The sequence below is a fragment of the Eubalaena glacialis genome, chromosome 6 (assembly GCF_028564815.1).
Source record: "Eubalaena glacialis isolate mEubGla1 chromosome 6, mEubGla1.1.hap2.+ XY, whole genome shotgun sequence".
NCBI lineage: Eukaryota > Metazoa > Chordata > Mammalia > Artiodactyla > Balaenidae > Eubalaena > Eubalaena glacialis.
This window is the reverse complement of record NC_083721.1, coordinates 111270379-111285248: the sequence shown is the minus strand read 5'-3', so window position 1 is coordinate 111285248 and position 14870 is coordinate 111270379. Positions and strand designations below refer to the sequence as shown.

General features: G+C 33.9%; 1 protein-coding gene across 6 annotated transcripts in view; it reads left to right on the top strand.

Moving 5' to 3' along the window:
- The window catches only part of RSRC1 (arginine and serine rich coiled-coil 1), a 432307-nt gene that overhangs the window by 198697 nt on the left and 218740 nt on the right, over window positions 1-14870 (top strand). For all 6 annotated transcript variants that reach the window (XM_061193508.1, XM_061193506.1, XM_061193503.1 and 3 more), the window contains one exon: window positions 4478-4514. In XM_061193508.1, coding sequence (XP_061049491.1) covers window positions 4478-4514 — 37 coding nt within the window. The remainder of the gene's footprint in view (window positions 1-4477; window positions 4515-14870) is intronic.

Below are 14870 nucleotides of genomic sequence, written 5' to 3'. Positions count from 1 at the left end.
TAATGTAAATAACAGTATATTCGCTAAATATAAATTCTAGGTTTACAGTTCTTTTTCTTTTTTAAACACTTTCTCTTAGAAGTTAATATGCCATTGTCTAGCATTAGTGTTAAGAAGTCTGATGTCAGTGCTAGTCTTCCTTTATGGAGGGGTATGCTTTTTCTTTCTGGAAACTTTTAGACTTTTCTCTTGATCTATAATATTACAGTCTTAATTATCCTTATATTATGCTTTGCTGTGGATTTTTCTTTAGCTGTCCTGTTCACTGCTGTATGTACCCTTTCAATCTAAGATTTGAATATTTCTATATCTAGGAAATTTTTGTCATTATTTCTTCAAATACTTCTTCTTTTTTATTTTGTCTTTGCATTCCTTCTAGGATTCTTATTATATAGATGTTCATACTTCTACTCCTGTTCTTAATTTTATCTCTTGTTTGTTCTGTCTTTCATACCTTTCCTATGCCTTCTGGGAGAGCTCTTCTACCCCGTGTTCCAGCTCACTAATATATTCTTGGTCTGTAGCTATTGTGCTTTCAATTCATCCTCTGAGTTTCTAACTATTGTATTTCTAATACTCATTATCTCATGTTGATTCTTTTTCATAACTGTTTTTCATATTTAATTTCGAAAAATCTTCCCTTTGAATATGTTATTATATTCTTGCTCGATCTATTTTCTCTGGATGAGGTTGCTTTCTTTGTTGTTTTTCTGTTCCTGTGCCTACACACCTCAAAGATCTTAAAATTTTCCTTGTGGGTTTCTCTTTTATTTTCTTGCAACATTCAGCTGCCTTGGCTATTAATTTTAATCTAAGGAGAAGGGTGAAAGTCTAGGCTCTGGCTTGTGCTCCTCCAGGTTAATTGTTCTACTCTGGCCTCAGTCAACCACTTTTCCATTGTGTCCTCCTACTTTATCAAAAACAACCCAAAACAAAACAAAGCGAAACAACCACCTACCACCCACCGCACACATACACACAGCTCCCAAAACTATTCTTCCAAACAGCGACTCACTGTTGCAGTTGCCTTTTTTGAGTGGTTTGGAGCTGGGTAGGACCACCCAGAGACCTGGGATGGTTGCTACTGACTATCTAAGCTTGTCTTAATGATGGTTAGATGTCAGACTCTTATTAGTTGAATACATACTCTGATTCAGGCACTCCATTAGATGCTGGGATATAAAAATTAGAAAGATGTAATTCATGTCCTCAAGGAGTTTTCATTTTAGTTGTTGTCAATGGGGAAGTAAATACGTATTTATAATAAAGTGTGAGAACTTCGTGATGTGAACACATGGGAAGAGTTCAGTACCTCATTTGTGAGGAAAAGAGGTTTCCCCAGTGGAGGTTTTGTTTAGGTTGAGTTCTGAAGAATGTTTTTATATTTTAGATAGATGAGGAGGATTAGAGGAGTCTGGGACAAAAGGAACATCTCAGGTAGAAAGAGTGAGTGGTTCAGTGATGATTAAAGCAAGGTTAGTAGTTTGTTATGGCTGTTGCTGCCACTTTCCATGTGATAATAGCTTTGGCAAAATAACAGAGGGAATTAGTAAACTGGAGTGTAGTAGTATATTGTGAATTTTAAGAAGGGAATTGACATGATCAAGCTTACATTTTACAAAGATCTTAATGTATTATGAAGAATGAATTGACATGGGGCAAGGCAGGGGTCACCGAGACCCATTAAGAAGCTTTGCAGTCATCAGGGAGAGAAAAGATGATGGCCTAAAATAAGACATAGCTGTGAAGATAGAAAGAAGTGGTTAAATCTAAGTGATAATTAAGGACGTTGGATAGCCAAGACCTTGTGGTTGATTACATTTGTTTATGTTTGGTAGCAAAGGAAAGGGGCATGTGTCACGGATGATGCCTAGTTTTCTTTCAGGCATGCCATTCAAAATGCATATATCCTAGAATTATTTAATTTAAAGAATCACATGGAAACATAACAAAGCAATACCTAGCCAACCTTTCCTTCCTCCCTCCCTTTCTCCCTCTCCCGCTTTCTTCCCCACCCTGTTCTCCCCCTTTCCTCCCTTGCCCTTCCTCCCTCGCCCTTCCTCCCTCCCTCCCTCCCTCCCTCCCTTCCTCCCTTCCTCCCTTCCTTCCTTCCTTTCTTTCTTTTTCTTATCCTTGACTCCAAAATGCAAATAACTCAGAAAACTGGGAAATTTTCCCTAAGTTTGTGACGAAGTCAGTTGACAGCAAAACCTACCCTGAGATGAGGCTGTTTATAGTCTTTGTTTATCCCACTTCGTGTGGACATTCATATGTTTCTTTCAGAATTATTAATATGTATGATGATGAGATGCTTCTTCAAGCCTTGCTGTCAGTGTTTTATGACATACACTATATGTACCTTATTACCTTTCTTAAAATCCAAAATACTCTAATGAAGCATGTCTAACCCCAGTGGTTTCAGATAATGAATTATGGACTTGTACTTTGAATCTGAGCGTTTTTGTTCTTTTATATTGCAGCATTATTTTCTAATAAGAACCATGATGTGACAATGTAGCCATGGGGGAAAAATTAAATAGGTGTGTATTATATAGTATAAATATACTTGGCTCCAAGATAGATTGCCAAGTTCAGGTACAAATCAGTGTGTATAGTATGCTTCTGTTTGGGTTAAAAAAAAGAAGAAGAAGAGAAACACACACACACACAGAAGCATGCACACACATGCATAGACTATCTTTGGAAGGACAAACAAATAACTAATATCAGTGATTGAGAACTGGGAGTCACTGATAGGAAGAAGATTTAATTTTATTGTAGCCTGTATACATACACATACATACATATTACACTGTCAGATGTCTCACTATATGTATTATTCTTTTTGTTTAAATTTTAAATTGCACAAATGGTTATATGAGAATTTCCTTGTGAAAACTTAAAGATTCATCTGACTTCCAGCTCCAACAAATACATTAATTTTATAATAATAAAGGTAAAAATAATTATTTATGTAGCTATTGGCCTTCTCTGACACCTTGTTACAATTTATTTCTGTCATTTTTCATTAGGACTGCATCCAGAGAATAAGTTTCAGAAATCCTTAAATTTTTAAATGTTGAATATATAGCATTGCCAGAAGCAGAAAGCAGAAGAGAGAATGGCTAAAGATGAGTACTAATCAGTAGACAGTGGAATTTATTCCCAGGATGCCAGAATGGCTAAAGATGAGTACTAATCAGTAGACAGTGGAATTTATTCCCAGGATGCCAGAATGGCTAAAGATGAGTACTAATCAGTAGACAGTGGAATTTATTCCCAGGATGCCAGACTGGGCAGTGAGAGCAAAGGTTGGAAGCCATGAGTATAGTTTTCAAGCAGTAGAGCCAAAGGGAAAAGATAGGGAAATTTGAAAAGATTGTATAGCAAGACAAAGGAAACAGAAGTAAGTAGATTTTTGGCAAAAAAAAAAAAAAAATGGAGACAAAATAAAGAGAAAAGAAATAAAATTGGGGCCCCTTCAGAGACAGAAAGAGGTATGGGGAAAAGATTAAACATCACAAATGCAGTACTGTTGTTGGATGTTTCATAATTATTTTCTGCAATGTGGTAGAAGTATAATTTTATGTTAAAACAAATAAGGCGTGATGTTAATGATGGAATTCAAATACTGCTTGTTGGAGTGAGAAAAGTCAAAGTCCATTTGTCACTGATAAATTAGCATTGACCGAAATCAGGAAAAATATCTCACTATTGCCATATTTCACCAAATGTGTATTTAAATTATCTTTGCTACTTGCACAGTTATTTGTATTTTTAGTTTCATCAGCACTCTTTTTTAAAGTGAAAAGCAAGAAATTAAATACTTAAAATATACTGTGGTACTTGATGTTTGTGTTTCCATTGGTGGTTTTTTTGCTTTTAAATATTACAATAGTCTTAGGTTCTGATTTGTATTGGGCACTAAGTTGATAAAATTAATGGTAGGAAAAAATTTAAGATTGATTTATTTAACTGTGTACTCACAAACATTCTTTTTGTGGCTATTTTTAATATAAAAATGCACCTGTTGATGGATGGATATTTGATAAAGCAAATGTAGTAAAATGTCAATTGTAGACTCCAGATGGGGGATAGAATCTGTATGTTTGAACATTTTCATTAAAAACATTGAAAAAACATAAACTCTAATGAAAAAGCTAATGTAAAATAAAGACAGTGTGCAAATAGTAAATAACATATTTGATTTCTTTTTTGTTCTCCACTGACTTTGAAAAATCTGAAACATTCTTTCTACTAGACGAATATCAATTTTAGCGGTAGTACTACTATTAGATATAAATAAATTATCTGTTCCGTAAGGAAATTGTTTTGTCCTTAAAAACAATGTTATTATGAACATTAGGAAAGATATATGAAAAAATTATAAGGGTTTGTAAAATATTTTTGAGGTAAACATAAGTTATAGCAGACAAGGGTTTAACAACTATTTTAAACTTTTATTCTTCTATTTTAGGGAATCTGGAAACATCAAAGCTGGATTAGAACATCTGGTAAGTTCTAATTTTCTCTTGAACATTGGCATCATCTTTGATATCTGCATTCTAAATGAACACTTTTGAATGAGCTTTGAATACCTTGTATTGAGAAAGTCAACCATTTCCCAAAGGGTCAGCTTACTGTTATTATGTGAAGGCACTTACATTTTCATTTATCTTATCATTTCAAGGGAATTAAAATTTTTTTTAAATTACTTTTTTTTCTGATGTAGAGATGAAATAAAATGGATGACAATCCTTGGATTGATGATTGCTTTAATTATAAAGAAAAGTGTTTGGTGTAGAATTTTTGGCAAATCTTGATCTGACAAAAACAAGCTTGTGTTTTAAGAAAAACACAATCAAATATTGCATGCATAAATATGGTATGTTTTAGCAATTTAACTGCTTTGAAAGAAGTGCACAGCTTTGTTTTTCCTGATGTCTTTGCTTTATGAATAATGCATTGGTTTAAACTACAGTCAGTTTTAGAATATAAAATAATTGAGATGCAAAATTTTTGGTTTAAGTAAACATTTTTAAAGCAAGTAAAATTCCAACTGAGTTAACATTAAAATCTGTCAATTGATCAGAAAATTGGAAAAACTGTTGTATTATACCAGGTCCGAAATTCATTGAGCTCACCACATTGAGTGTTCATTACAACATTAAGTAGTTCATTTAAACAGAGCATTATAAAGTCATGCTCTGGTTTCTGGTCAAATCCAAATGTTGAATAATTAATGATAGAGATTCTTTTGTAAATACAATCTAAGTACTTTTTTAATGCAAGACTTCATTCGTATATCATATTGTAGCTTTGTTAACTATTAATGTGCTTTTGTTCTGCTCCCACAAAGCAAATAGTAGCAAGAGGCAGCTTCATTTTTATTTATAGTAGTTTTAGAGTTAGAAAGGATTTTTGGTTTTTCTTTCAATAGCTAAAGGAAACTGAGGAAACCTAGACTTTTTAAAAATGATAAAATCATCCTAAAAGTTATAGATTAATTATTAAAAGCAGAATATAATAAACTAGTTAGAAAAATTGAAGTATATATATTTGTCCATATTAGAAGTAATTAAATAATATTGTTCTTCTCATTATTAAAAATTATTTCTTGAATCCCTGTTTATCACTTCATAGTGGCATATGATATTTAGGACATACATATGGACATCAGAATAAAAATATTAATCTAAGATATCTAATGCCAGTATCAATTGGCAGCTTATAACAAGGAAGAACAGCTAACGTAGTTCCAAAATGAGCTGTCTTTTATACTTCTCTTGTAAATTACTATTTAATAAAAAAACTATATATTTACTTGGTTCATATTCATCAGTAGATGAGTTAGATTCTTTTTTTTTGTTTACATTCCATATTTTTTTAATACTCACTAGTATGAACTTACATTCAGTGACAATTTCATGCATTTATACTCTACTTATAATCTTATCAGCAGTGGTTTTCTAACTGCCTTGGGCTGCCATGAAGTCTCCCCAAAACAGGTGGCACTGCAGACTTCCACTGCCCACTTTAGCCAGAATAGTTCCCACTTTTAGTTATTTTGTATACTTTTAAACTTTTAAAATAAGATTTCATCTGAACAAAGAATTCTTCAGCTAAAAGTATTTAGAAACCTTTTCCATTTTTGACTCTGAGTTATATTTCATTTTATCTGGGTCATATACATCAAGTGTATTTCAAAGATAATGCATTTTAGGGATGAGAGAGCCATGATTAGTACAACAGGTAGTGGAAGTAGATGATTTTAATACATTTTACTTAAGTCATTCAAATTCTGTAACTTGACATTGTAAAATTGACCCACTGACTGAACTGTTAATAATATGAATACATGAATACATATTATCACATATATACACATATATATTGCTTTGTACACTAATAATATTCAGTAAAGTCAATGATATTCTTTATAACTGCCTAAGAAGGAAGTGAACTTAAGAATTCATTGGTTGAGCACAAAGAAACCTGTCTGTCTAGCAACTGTGGGCTCCTTAGGTTTGGTCTCTCCACTTTCCAGCTGAACAGATACTTATAACCCTTGTCTTCTAGCACACGTACCCCTTCTTTGAATTGGCTGTATACCAAATACAATTAAAGTATAGATTCTAATAGATTGATTTTTTGAAATATATGGTGTAACATTAAAATGAGAAAAACATCCCACACATTTGGAGTTAATTTCTTCTTTATGTACCCTTCCTGTCTTTTCAAATTTATCTGGATTATCATAGAAAATTAGCATTGTTCTAAGAGAAGGTAAAAGCCAGTATAAATTTAAATGAGTTAAGAAAAATGGCATGCAGTGTATTTGTCACCAGAACACATATATGGTTGCACTGTCTTTGTACTCTGTTTATGGGCTCTTCTTGGTATATATAGTTATCTGGAACAAGTGTGGGTGTATGGAGAAAAGAATAAGATAGGTGGACTCTGTTTCCCTGGAACCTCTTCAAGGGCCGATTCATTTATTTGTCACAATCTCTCAAGCCCTTGATTCAGTCTTTATTCTGTCATTCTTTTCTATGTTGCCAACTTTTCCTGGGAACTGTCCAGCATGTCATTCTTAGCTTAAATTTCTTACAGTTTACTCCCCAATACCATTTTATTTTTCTTCTCACAAACTTGTGTACTACCCATAAAGTCTATGTCTGTTTAAAATTCTAGACAGAACTTTTGAAGGTTGGTGCCCCGACATCCATTTATGATTCTTACCTAATGATTGCAAAATTGAGATTTTTCCAGCTCTACCACTCCCCCTATATTTAGCAGCCAGCATTCCACTATAAGGAAAAGCCCATCCTTCTTTCTTATTTTATTTACTTATTGTGAGCAAAGACTCATGACTAGGTTATTATCAGTTACTTTTCTTATTTATTTTGACAACTCAGGTTGTCACAGATTGTCCAGAGAATCTTCTTTAAAGATGGTTTCTGGGTCCTTTCAACATACTCCCTTTTTTTTTTTTTTTTTTAAGCACGTCCTCATTTTCTGACACAACAAGGTGTTTCAGGCTTATCTTATACCTTCCCTGTCCCACTCCCAGACTCAGCCATTTCTTCAAATTACCCTATTCCATTTTAGAGGAAAATGGTATTTTAGGAATCAAGGTCTGGACATGTGATATGCTCATTGTCTCTGGGATTTCATTACTACTAGGACCTTTCAGTGCTAGATTAGATAGTTAAATAGAGGTAGGTAGGTAAGTAGAAAAATATTTTTAAGAACGTGTGAGTCATACTGATACCTCCAATTTCAATCCAAACCACAGAATTCTTCCTTGTCCTCCCCCATTTCATATTTGTATTTCCCTTTATGTAAAGTGAGAACCTGCACTCCTAACAACACTAATACATTTACTCATTTGCTCAATCATATAATATACATAAAATAATTCCAGTACAACTATATATTTTGAAAATAAACTTAAATAAAAGATTTCAAGATTTATTTGTAGTTCTTTTTCCCCTTGAGTGTAGTTTATTCCTTTGAAATATAGTGGCATTCATTTGTTTCCTTTTGCATTCAATTTTAGGTGCCTTTGTTCCCATTCTTGTAGATTTAATTATGTTTGAATATCTATAATGTTAACATGCTTCCAGAAGTCAAAATATGATACACAATAGTATCGTCAGAGAGGTGTCACTCCCTTCCTTTCTAGCTATTCTCTATTCCTTGTAGGTAGCATATTTTATTAACTTCTTGTTTATCCTTCCTGTGCTTTTTGTAAGATTATGTGTATATATGTGTATATGCATATGTGTATGTATTCCTATTTCCTGTTTCTTATAAAAAGCATATTGTAAGGAATTCCCTGGAGGTACAGTGGTTAGGACTCTGTGCTTCCACTGCCAGGGGCCCGGGTTTGAACCCTGGTTGGGGAACTAAGATTCTGCAAGCCATGCAGCACAGCCAAAAAATAAACAAATAAATAATTTTTTTTAAAGCATGTTGTGTGTACTTTTTTGTATTTTGCTGTTTTCACTTATCAGTATATCCTGTAAATCACTCCATAATTACTGTGTATCATTATATTTACTATGTTTCTTTCTCTATTTAGCTGTGTCTCCTTTATTAAGGGTTTGAGATTTTAGCCCAACTTGCATGCCTGCTACACTTTCATAGATGCTGACAGAAGACACAAGATTCCCTAGGTCAGAGACAAAGCATTTTCTTACTAACAGCACAAAAAGTAGCACGTACTTCATGGTTGTATAGGTTCCCCTTGACCCCCAAGTCCCATGGGGTGATGCTGCATACCCAGTGGGTTTGTGTCATAGCTGAGGGGCTCCAGATTTAGGAGTTCTTTAGGGAGCTGTTAGAAAATCTGCCCAAACTTTGCCCAAGAGAAAGACATTATCTTTATTATCCTAGTTAGGTAACAAACATGCCTTCTGGCCCAGGGGGAGATTCTGTCTCTATCTTGCTGTTTGCTATACTGTTTGCTATACTAAACATCTTTGCTATACCAAAGACTGTTTGCTGTACCAAACATCTTTGAAAAGATAGTTCTGAACAAAGGCTGATGGCTGATGTAAGATGTACAGAATGTTATGGAGAATTGTCTCTGAAGAGCTATTGTAATTATGATGATGAAACTTAGGAAGGTTTGCATTTTTGTTCTAGTGGTTACCTTTGTATTTATACCTTTTATAATGGTTTTAATCCCCCTTGTTCCTATTTAACCTTATAGATGACATCCTTTGACTCCCACCTGTTACCTTCATTATAGACAGTGCTCCTGTTGTATTTTCCCTTTCTTCCTTTTCCTCCCATTTCTTCTTGCTGTGTTTTTTGCTACTTTGTTAGAATATAAAACGTTTGCATACTATTCTTCCACCCACGCTGTTACGTTGTTTTAGAATCACCTTTAAAATTAAATATATTAAATATTTGCCATCAGTTTGTTTGCTTATATTTTCCCATTTATCTCCTGTTTGTATAAAACTCATCCACTAGTATATTCCTCAGGAAAGGCTCCTATGTACATTATTCTCCAAGATCTTGTACATTCCAAGCTGTTTTTCTGGAGTCTTGCCACTTGAATGACAGCTTGACTGGACATAAAATCCTTCGCTTACAGTTTTTTCCTTGACTTTCTTGAGATATTATTCTGCTCTTGATGTCTCTGGTACCAGCCTTATTTTTTTACCCTTATAAATAATTAGATTTTTTTGCCTTGAGACATTGCCATTTTTTCATTGATCTTGCTTTTACTAGGATAATTCTCAAAGTTGATTGTTTCTGGCTAATTTTTCTGGGCAATTTCATATGTAGACTTAAGTTTTCTCATTTCCAGAAATAATTTTCATGGATTGTAGAATTAAATATTAGTCCGTTCCATTGTTTTATTTTCTTCTTTAGTGACTCCAATATATAATCTTTCTTTGCTTGTCTTCTATTTCGGTCCCTTTCTCTCTCTCTTTACTATTTTACTTTGTCTTTATTCTCTGAATTGTTTTCCTGCTTTTATTCAGTGTTTCTTATTAAATTTTCATTCAAATTTATTCTTCTTTGTGCACCTTATAATGTATTTTCCATATCTGAAATATTTTCCTTCCATTTCTGTTTTTATTTTTTGAATGTCTGATTCTAGGTTTTCTTTTTGTTATTTGTCCAGATGAGTCTTGTGCTTTGTAGTTGGTTTTAGGGGAAGAATTTTCATCTACTGAAATGTTTTAATTTGCATTTTCTAGTTACTTCTTATAGTAGCTTTATATGGGGGTGATTTGATTTCTTTCTTTTCCTTTCTTCCCTCCCTCCCTCTCTCCCTCCCTTCCTTCCTTCCTTCTGTTTTAGAAATCCTAGACATTTTGTAGACAGGGTTCCTAGTTTAAGGGTGCTGTCTTCTGCAGTACATCGAAGCGTAATTTCTCTAACAGATGATGATGGGGGTGGCAGGGAGGAAGGGTTTGGCATGTCTTGTTTCTCTTTAGCAGTTTGTTTCTTACTCCTTTCTTCTTTCTTGTCACTGACATGTATTCTGTTTACCTGATTTTCTCCCAGAAGCAGCTTCCTGAGGCTGCCTCTTCTGGTCCCACTCCTTTTCAAGCCCCTTCCCTCTAGCTGGTGCTATGGTAACACCAAATCCTAGGCCTGTGTTCACTATTTTGGCATTTTAGTGTTGCACTTTGTTTTTCTGTGGATGATTTTTGTTTGTACTTCCAGTTATGTATTAAACTTACAGCCATTATCAGGGGTGGCACAGGGTGGGGTGTCTTTGAAAAATTTTGCCTCAAATTAGAAATTCATAATGAAAAATGTCAGAAATCGATGTTGAATAGACCTTGAATCCTCAGGAGTCCTCCTACAGGGGTCCTGCTGAATGGTCAGCAGAATTGAATACAAAACATCTCAGAGTTCAGTGTCCATATCTATTTAAGCTTAGAGAAAATGAGTGGAAACATTGCTTATAATGTTGTGCTTAGATTTTATAATGAACTTAAGGAAATAGTATTTTTTATTTGATGAAGAATCATATACAAATTAAAGACCTTCTGATGTGACTCCAGTGTATGTCTGTTAACACAGCAGGGTTGAAGGAGTGGAGGTGGGTGGTTATTAGATGGTGATGTTGCTCCTGACTTTTTTTTATTAAAGATGTCCTAGGGTGCGGAAAATTGACTCTTAAGTTCTCTGTATATCAAAGGTAGCTGACTCCATATTTTTCTACCATCCTGTGTTTTTAAATTCTGGATAATATAGTGAGTAGTAACCCTTATTGAACTATGTAATAGGGGGTTAAAAGATTTACTTTTTAGAGTGTTTTTAATACAGTCAAGTAGGTGACATTAACATGCATTTTTATTGTTACAATTATGGACGTGTACAGGAGATAGAACCTTGCCATTTGATTACAATATGGCTATGATTGTTTTATTAGCAATCTATAAAAATAATGCTATCCTTTCCTCTTGGGAGAGGGATTGAGATCTGAATATATTAGGTTGAACTATATGAAAAGTTGTCACTTTTTTTAGGTCAAAATAGTTTTGTGGGTTGTTTCTGGCTTGAAAGGACTGCTGTGCCATGCCCTTTAGCAGGGAATGAAGTGAATTATCCTGATCAGTATGATATTTCTAAACTTCCCTTGTTCTCTTTTCTGAAAAGTCAAATAACTGGAGGTGGGTTTGGGTAGGGGGACATGTTCTAGGTCAGTGCTTCACCATCTTTAATGTGCATATGACTCTCCTGGGAATATTGTTTAAACTCTGGGTCTGGGGTGGGACTTGAGATTCTACATTTAGCAAGCTCCCAAGTGAGGCAAATGCCGCTGGTCCAGTGACCACCAGAAAGAAAAGTACATTGAAAGGCATTGACTTGAAAGACATGTGTCCAATAAACAAGGCCCTCTGAATCTGATGAAAAATCTAGATGTTCCCCCATATACTCATTGAGTAGGATTCTGCAACCTATGAATGATTAGTTGGGCATTCATAAACCCAGAGAGACAGACACTCCACAGGTTTATACAGGGTGAAAAATTTCATCATCTTACTCTGTGAGAGTAGCAAAGGGCTATTTTTTTTTTCTTCTTTATTTGGGTTCTGGATATTAAGTTGTATATTTCAGGGCTGGAGCTGGACACTAGGACTAATAATACCTTGTTCAGCTGTAGGTGGAAAGTTAAACAAGTGATGATAAGTCTTTTAGTAAAATGGGTTACAAGTATTTACAACTTTAAATGGGATTTGCTTTCTATTAATAGTTGAATAGCCAAAGAACTCTGGAGCCATACCTGTGGGTTTTTTTCTCCCCACAGAGGTCTCATTTATGTTTCTTATATTGTATAACATTTGAGAGTGATGACCTACTTGTCCTTGTGGTCAGGCAACACAGTCTGACCATTTTAAATGTTGAAAAGCAACTGTCATTAATAGCTTGTTTAGCCCATCAGTGGTTTGTAGAATACAGTCGCTGCTTGCCAGAAATGTAGGCGGGCTCTTGCTATTACGTGCTCATCAATAATACTACATTCTAATAAAAGCCCTTTTCTCTCTGTTTTAGGCTATTTTGTGTAGAACTTGCAAATAAAACGGCTGTATTTCAGTTCACAGACTAAAGATTTTATTTAATGCAAGCGTAAATACAGTTTATATATTATTGTCATACTTGTTGAGGATGCATGCAGAGGTTTTGAACCCTATTCTCAAACAGAGGTTATGAACCCTATTCTAAAGTCACTCATCCTTTGTCTGTTACGTTTTAAAATACCTGTCTTATTTTAATGTTTCACCACTGTTCCAAAAAAATATTTTTGACATTTGCCTAAATGAGTTTGAGAACATAGTTATCTCACAATACACTGATGTTACTCATACACTGTATATATTTATTAAACACTGATGAAAACTATTTATTATCTCATATACTATTTAGGAACTTCAATGTAATAGACCCCTCTCCTCCCAGCATTTTAATTTTTTTTTTTTTTTTTTTTTTTACGTAAGCTGATATATATTTGAGGTTTAGGGTAAATGTGCATATTAAAACAAACACTTTCCTTAAACTGTGATCGTGAGATAAAACAGCATGAAGTTTTTCTTCTTTCTGGAAGATCAATTCTATAAATTTTTCTCTCTTTCCTTTTAACAAACAAGTGTGTCCTATGAATGTATGCAAATTAAAATACCTTTAATGTGGATTAAATACGAATATCGTGTTACTGCCTTGATTTCTTAGGCAGTTTACAAGTCCTAAATCTGGGAACCGGCTCACATTTCAGTCAGAAACAGTACCTTGTCAGTGATCCATTTCTCTGAAACATTTTGATCAGTTACAAGTTTATTAAAATTTGCTTCTGCAGTAAATGATTATTAAATATTATCTAGTCAATCAAACAGCAGGAACTTGGGCCCTTTTTCTACCCTTTCTCCCTCCCCTCTCTTCCAAAGAAAGATCTGTCGGTTGTTGTTGCTTTTTAAGACATGGTGGTCTTGGTAGAAAATGGTGGCCAGTTAGCTTTAAAAAAAAAAAAATGACAATATGTCATGTAATTTTCATGATATTACTAATAGTCTCAGATTTATGTTTAACCTAGATAAAATTTATTTTCTGACTTTTATGCACATGTGCTTATTAAAGCTTTATAAAGTAAAACCAAATATTCTAAGTGTATTAAATAACCCCCACTTCCCATTATTCAAGAGTCTGGAAGTCAGGCCTTCTCGAAACCATGAGAGTAACTGAATATTGTATTCGGATATTTTTTATATTCTAGTTCAGGACACCATAGGTTTTGCTTCATTGCAGAGGACCCCACAAGGTACCTGGTAGTTATTTCATGCTTTTCTCAGGATCTAAGGTCTGTAACTGCAGAGAGAGAACTAGCAGCAGAGGTAACAGGGTTGCTTTTTATTTCTCCCATCAAAGCATTAGGAGTTAAGATGGAGAATGCCTTTGCCACAGTGGTGTCTTTGGCTACACTCATTACCATTTTTCACAGATTCATAGCATCTGTATTTAACTTTAACATAAATAGTCTGTTTATTTTAGGAAGAGCACAGCATGAGGAGCTGGGAGAACATGATTTTACGGTGTGACCGCCAGCAATGCACACAACCTCTCTGTTTCACTTCTTTCATTTTTCTCCCTATTCATAGGCTGTTGAAATAGTGTGTGAAAATTTGTAGAAGCATAGACTTTCTACAAATGTATCATTTATTTTACAGAGAAAGAAAAAAATCTTATCAGTTCCAGTTACGTAAGTAACTTCAGATTGCTAAAAACAATATCTCAATTCTAATATACTCACAGTAAGCTGTGAGAAAATTTTGTCCTTTATCTGCTCACATCCTCTCCCCTTTAAAAAAATTATTACATACTTTTAAAAGTTATAAAGTAATACATGTTTATTATAATGGGTCAAAAACTGATAGGTATATAAAGAAAAAAAATGAATATCTCTTCTATCTGCCACCAGTCCAGTGTTAATAGTTTAGTACCCTTCTTACTGTACCTTGCTCTATTCCCAGATGTACATATGCATATATAATTATACTTAGCTTTTTGTTTTTTTATAAAATAGACTTGTACTATGTATGATATTTTACAACTTGCGCTTTTTATTTGTTCAGTTCTGGATACAGTGTGCATATCTATACACATAAATCTGGTTTTTGCTAGAAATATCAAAATATTGGAAGTTAATACTATTACCATTTTATTTAATGTATTCATAGGGGAAGTTTGAGGACTATGAAATTTGCATTTTAAGGAGTCAGTGCAGATTTAGTTTTAGTTCCACTTTTGATTACCTTGATTATAGTATATGAAAGAATGGGCTTATGATGAAATTTATAGTTATCAATAGAGGAAGGAATGGGTTACTTTATTTTAAAAAA